At 45.0% G+C, this 6,000-nt stretch overlaps 1 protein-coding gene across 1 annotated transcript in view; it reads left to right on the top strand.

Moving 5' to 3' along the window:
* Positions 1 to 214: 214 nt before the first annotated feature.
* The window catches only part of col25a1 (collagen type XXV alpha 1 chain), a 157,214-nt gene continuing 151,428 nt past the window's right edge, over positions 215 to 6,000 (top strand). The window contains exons 1-2 of the mRNA XM_085451472.1: positions 215 to 854; positions 982 to 1,051. Of these exons, the coding sequence (XP_085307598.1) occupies positions 555 to 854; positions 982 to 1,051 (370 nt within the window). The 5' untranslated portion in view covers positions 215 to 554. The remainder of the gene's footprint in view (positions 855 to 981; positions 1,052 to 6,000) is intronic.

Here is a 6,000-nt window from a genome sequence, read left to right as displayed (position 1 = left end):
TTTAAAAAATGTGGCTAAATGTGTCCTTGTCCTTACTGATCATCACTTCTCATCAACAAGCTAATGGCAACTGTACCCCCCTGGGCTGAAATAGCCCAAAAGGAGTGAGCCAATAAATTATGTTAATCAGTGGGACACGTTGGAGGCGTGTTGTTGCCTTCGTGAGGGGGGGAGCATGCCTGCGCCACGGAAAGGCTTCAGTCTTAATGCTGTGTCCTCTGCGTGCGCACTGCCTCCCGCTTCCACGCTCTCCCTCTCTACTGTTGAGTGCATAAGAGCGGTTTCCTCTGCAGACCACTTTGCAAAGCTCCGTGCAACAAGTTTGCAGGAGCAGCAGCGGCACGCCGTCACGCAGGTTGACTTCACTCGGCTGGAGCTTGAGCGGCGCTCCACTCATCCATCTGTCGCTGTCACCACAAAGTCACCGTACGTGAACGCAGCGTTGCAGGCGCACGCACGCTCGCTCACTCACTCACACAGAGCAGAGTGCCATAAATTGGTGACTCCGCGCCAGATGCGGTTTGCTCTCAGCAGCGCGTGGAGTTGTTAGTTAAATGGAGAACGCAGTGGCGAGAGGAGCATCTAAGTGCATGGAAAAAATGGAGAAAGAACTGTCGCCCCGGCAGAAGCGACACTACTGCCGCACGACTGCGCTGAACGTCTTCTCCTCGTTTTGCTCCGTGGCGTCCGTCGCCTTCTGCATTTTCCTGAGCATTAGCGGAGCTGACATCAAGAACCGAGTTGTGGATTTGGAGAGTGCCAAAGGCGAGCACACCTTCACCCGTGCCCCTGGCTACTCCGTGGAGGATTTCAATTCACTGATAGAGGAAAGAGTGGACGAGCTGCTCTCTCAGGTAAGATTGGCTTATGCGCTCGGCTCTCCGGCACTTTGTTGTTGAGCCCTTCACTTGCGCGTAAATGGACTGTGGTTCACTCAAAGGGCGAATGAATGAAAAATGATGCTTTTCTTTCACCTTTCAGCGCTCCTATGAGAATTTCGTCAAGATTCGGACAGCCAGACAAACATCACCTGAATGCAACTGCCCTCCAGGTAAAGGAAACTACTTTTCCAGTGCGGTGCGGGCGCGGGGTTGCATGTGGGAGTGTGAGGTACTGGCTTTTAAAGCGGGTTTGACTCCGAGCACAGGCTGGTGTGAGAATGAATGGAAGCTTTTCAGGGACAGGTTTTTGTTTGTTTGCATGTTTGTAGTTGATTTCATTGAATCTGATGAAATGTGACAGTGCTGATAGTTCAGGGGAGGTCTCCTGTGAAGGATGCGGACAGCTGAGCGCTCAATGCACCTAACAGAAAGAAAGGCATTTAACAGCCGTCTATACATAGAGGTGCTGAGAGATTGTCCGACTTGTGATGTTGCCTGCTCCCTTGTTCACATGGAGGAGAAGTGGGAGAGGCTGAAATTCACATTTCTAACCAGTAGATGGAAACATTTATTCCTCCAGTGTAGCGCAGCATTCTGGAGTCGAGGGGAATGTTCTGGATTTGAACTTGTGGGTTTTTGGTTTACTTCTAAATGTTTGCCAAGCCACTATTGTGCATCAGTGTAGGTTAGCCTTCAGGGGGGGAAAAAAAGAAGAAATTAATAAAAAATAAAAACAGCCAGTCCTGCTCTTGAATGTGTGATTGACAGCTCCAGTTTCACTGCAGTAAAAAAAAAAGAAGAAGAAGAAGAAAAGATAGAAATTATAAAATAGCACCGACAGAAAACAGATAAAAAATACAACATTAGCCGATAAGGTGAAATCCAGATGGTGCATCGGGGACTTTGAGGGGTTGAAAATTACAAAAAATCTCTCACACCTGCCCTTAAAATAGCTCACGAGTCCCTGAAAACGAGGGACGGTGCGTAAAAATTGCTGCAATTTTGTAACAATTAATGCAACGTTTTTGTTCATCCCCTTGAATTAAAGCTAAAAGTCTGATTGTTAAGCCCACATTCAGTTAATGACTCAGGCACCAGTTCTGTTTTTTCAACAGCTACAATAATGTCACATCTCCATGTCCAGACATATACAGAGATAACAGGGTGTCAGATAAGGGCTATATACTGTCAGTGATAAATAAAATGTGTCTATTTCAACTGATTCTCAGATAAAGTGAAGGATTCAGTCTTTGCCCAAAAGTTATGCATTTTAGCATTTTAGGCTAAACGACCCAGTTAAAGTCCATCCATCATCTGAAAACTGCTTCGTCATAAAGCCGAAAACAGGGCTGTGTTTTCTCGGCTCCTGAAAGTGCTGACATTGTGGAGTTATGTTCTTTACAAGTAAGTAACATCCTGCGGATTTCTTAAGGCTTTTTTAAAATTACCTTTACATGCTTTTTCATACATGTGCCAAATATCAATATGAGCACCTCGAGTAATGCGTTCAAAAGGTCACCAGCAAGCATCCCGGCTCCTTAATGGTTATCCGACAGATGGGATGAATTGCTCCTTGATGTCAGAATGAAGTACGCTGTATGGCCTGTCTAATAGCATGTTACTGCAAAGCACTCTAGTAACATTTCCATGCTCTCAGTGAACCACACGTGAACCTTTGCGTTCCTTCCTGGCACACTGCTGAACCACTAGGTAGACGGCATGCTGCGGGACGCTGACATGTTTTCACAACTTTTTAAAGTTTGATGAAGAGGGGATCAGCCTCAGTCAACTCCAGCTGGGAATGTTACACAGTAAGTGTGAACATACTGTAGGTGACCTTTCTGGAAAAAGTCACAGTGCATAGTGGTGCTTGGAAGGTTTCATGGAAAATTCTCGGGTATTGGCAAACATCTGCGCTGCAGGTCTGAAATTAAGGTGTTGAATCCCAACCAAAGAAAGTGCTTTGTTGTTGACCCTCAACCCCTGACCTCCCCTGTTTTTTTCTTTTTCCTTCACCCTGCCAAATATGAACAGCAACGCAATAAAAAATATGTTTATATACCATAATCAGACACGGGCACAAGAAGAAACGAGACTAGTGCGAGTGATAATCCCAAACGAAAGATCCTTAATCTTCAGTTTTCACAAGTGCTCTATCAACTGCAAATGTCTCATCTGCAGAGTGGGCATGCCTGAATTAATGAGCCAGAAGTACTGCGAGTATTAACCATAATGAGACACTCACAATCAGGCGGCTCTCTGTTCTCAATCCCTGTCATATGTTTGCTATTTATTTTCTCCCTCCACAGTTCTGTAAAGGGGCAGAGAATAAAACAATGCAAACATTTCACATCAAATGAAGCGAGACGACGCTAAAAACCAAGACGGCTCCGAGCTTGATCCTGGAAGCTGGCAGCTAGTTGTGGTCTCTTATCCCCCCCTCCCCAACCCCCATTTATTTTTTTGAACTATGATTTCATACAAAACACATATATCATCAGTGTACTTTGAAGAATCTGCAGCGTAGTTTAAAAATCCAAACGCTCACGCAGTGTAAGCGTATTACGCACGCAACTTTCAGTAATACTTTGTTAGTGCTTTGGAGCGTGCTCTTTCCAGGCAAATAACTTTATACTCTATGAATTCTGAATGGGCTCACTCAATATCTAGCCTCTCCTCTGTGTAGGAGACAGCCTGTGGCTCAGATGAGGTCTTTTTTTTCTCCCTCTCTCTCTTTGAGGGGAGGACCGTAATGTGCTTTTCACAGTCTTCACTTTATTGCTGTCAAAGAAGATGGAGTGGTTACACAGACAGAGCAATGGTCCATAGCTTGGGGATATTTTATAGGTTGTTCCTGAATCATGGGAAGTTTTTCGCCGTCTTTATCTGAGAAAGTTGGCTGTGAACTTCTACTGTGTTTTATTCATGCTGATGTCACTCCTGGCGGGAAAAAAAGTGATGGGTTTGCCGATGCTGTTTGTCATCTTAACAGCGAGGGGGGGTATCGCTTTGTGTTATTACTCAGTTATTACTTTCTGAGGGAAAAACACCATTCTGACACGGGCTAACTTTTCCCTGCAAACTGGCACAGTCTGTAGTTGAGCTAGAGATGTGTCTCCTGGGGTGGCAGTTCCTGTCAGTCGGTCCATCTCTTTGGTGCAGGCTGAAATATCTCAACCAGAAGGACGTTTCACTCTGACATTTACGGCCCACAGAGGATGACTCCTGCTGATTGCTAGACTTTTCCCCTTCCTCAACCAGCGTGTTAACACTTCTTGGATGGAATGGCATGAAATTTAATATTAATAATCCATCCACCTCCCACTACATCGCGTGCAGACACATTTGCTCCCTGTGAAAAATCACAATTTTGTCTTATATGACAAAGCCAGCAAGCTAAGACACCTCAATCAAGCCGTCAGATGAGTTCGGCATCCATGTGTAAAGGAACAAACAGGTGGGTTTAGCATATGCTGTTAAATGATCCGGATAGAAACTAACTAAACCCACAGAAAGCTAACCTAGCATGGACTGCAGGATAGATTAATAGCTCAGTAAGACACAGAAATGGAGACTGCCACGCTCTCCTATGGTTTTTTTCACTTACCCAGTGAGGAGCAGGGCGAGCCTTTTCACGCCATTAAGGAGACAGAAAATTACATTAGAGACAGAAAAACGAGAGGGGAAAAATGTTACAGGGAAAAAGGTTCAGGTTGATCAGGGATGAAGAATAGCGAAAAAATATATATTTGGAGTGTAGAGTGGTAAAACGTAAGCTTACCAGATCTCCAAATAGCCCACGTATGTCTGACAAAATAGCCAGCAGACAGAGTAAGTGTGTGTGTGAGTGCCAGGTTTTGACAAGAAGGTACACAGCGTGAATTAAAACATATGGATTGAATTTTAGTGTGAGTTTAGTGTGTGGTGGGGAGCCCAGCAAAGAAACTGCAGAGCCAAATTACTCACTTTGAACAACAGTCAGTTATCCTGAGCTTCACATTGTCTGAAAACGTATTTTACACCCTCCGTTACAATTAAGGAGTAAATCAAACCTGTGAAACCATCATGATGTGAGAATGTCTCCAGTCGCACCCACACCGTGCTCTACACTGAAGCGAGTCCCTTTATAATAATTGTTTCAGCATTCGCGGGCTGTTTCCCTTCTTCTTGTTTTTTTAAAATGTGCGTGTACCTTCTCCTTCCCTGGGATCTGCATTCCAAACAGGGCCTGTTGTTTAATGGGACCATAATAAAATGTGCCGTCAGCAAGCACTGGTGGTTTGCGCTTTCTCCTGTTTACTCACCCATACGCCTAATTCCCCGCACAGCCCCCTTTCCCCACTCTGCAGCATTTCTTGATGTTAACACTTCAAAAAGCCTGGCAGCAAAACACTGGCTGAAGCACTCTTGAGAAAACAGGAACATATTACTTGTAATGTGTGGGACTTTGTTCTCCCTCCCAAAAAAATACCCAGTAGTGCTTGTCAAGTGCAGAAGGGCAGCAGGGGGCCACATCAGCTGGATGTTCTGTCTTTTAGATTGCAAAATACAATCATAAGCACATGCAGCTTTTTTCCTTTCATCCTTGTCATCTCCTGACTTGATCTGATTTCTTTACCAAGAGCGAAAATACACACATTTCAAACCAGTCCCAACTTTCTCCACCCAATCGCTCCTTTTCAACTCTTTGTGGCCACGCTGGTTTCCAGTCTCCCTTTCTGGCTCGCCAAGTGTGTAATCCCTCTCGCCTGATACAGTTACAGTCATGCCAATCCCCTCAGATATCCTCACCTCAGTAGAGGCAACTGGTAATTAATCACTGACAGCTTTTGAATTAAGCCCTCTGTGTGGTTTGGTGGTGGGAGGTGCACTAATAGCCATGTAATCACTGAGTGATAGGTAAAGCTAAGCAGACTTCCAGGTAGCCACTGAGGCCAGCTGCTTCTGGTTAAGTGAGTCCGGTTAGGCTGTTTTTGCGACCACGTGAGGTCGGAGACAATGTTGGAGCCCAGGAAACTTTGCCCGGAGGCAAAGGTGAACAGGCAATTATGATTTTGATCGCTGTTCAATTGCATATAAGTATATCGCCATAAAAAGAACAGTGGACTCCAGATAGTGA

Source organism: Copadichromis virginalis, linkage group LG3 (assembly GCF_057382275.1).
Source record: "Copadichromis virginalis isolate Kocher_CV1m ecotype Utaka linkage group LG3, C_Virginalis_male_GT1.1, whole genome shotgun sequence".
NCBI classification, from domain to species: domain Eukaryota; kingdom Metazoa; phylum Chordata; class Actinopteri; order Cichliformes; family Cichlidae; genus Copadichromis; species Copadichromis virginalis.
The sequence above is the reverse complement of the archived record's forward strand: the minus strand, read 5'-3'. Positions and strand labels throughout refer to the sequence as shown.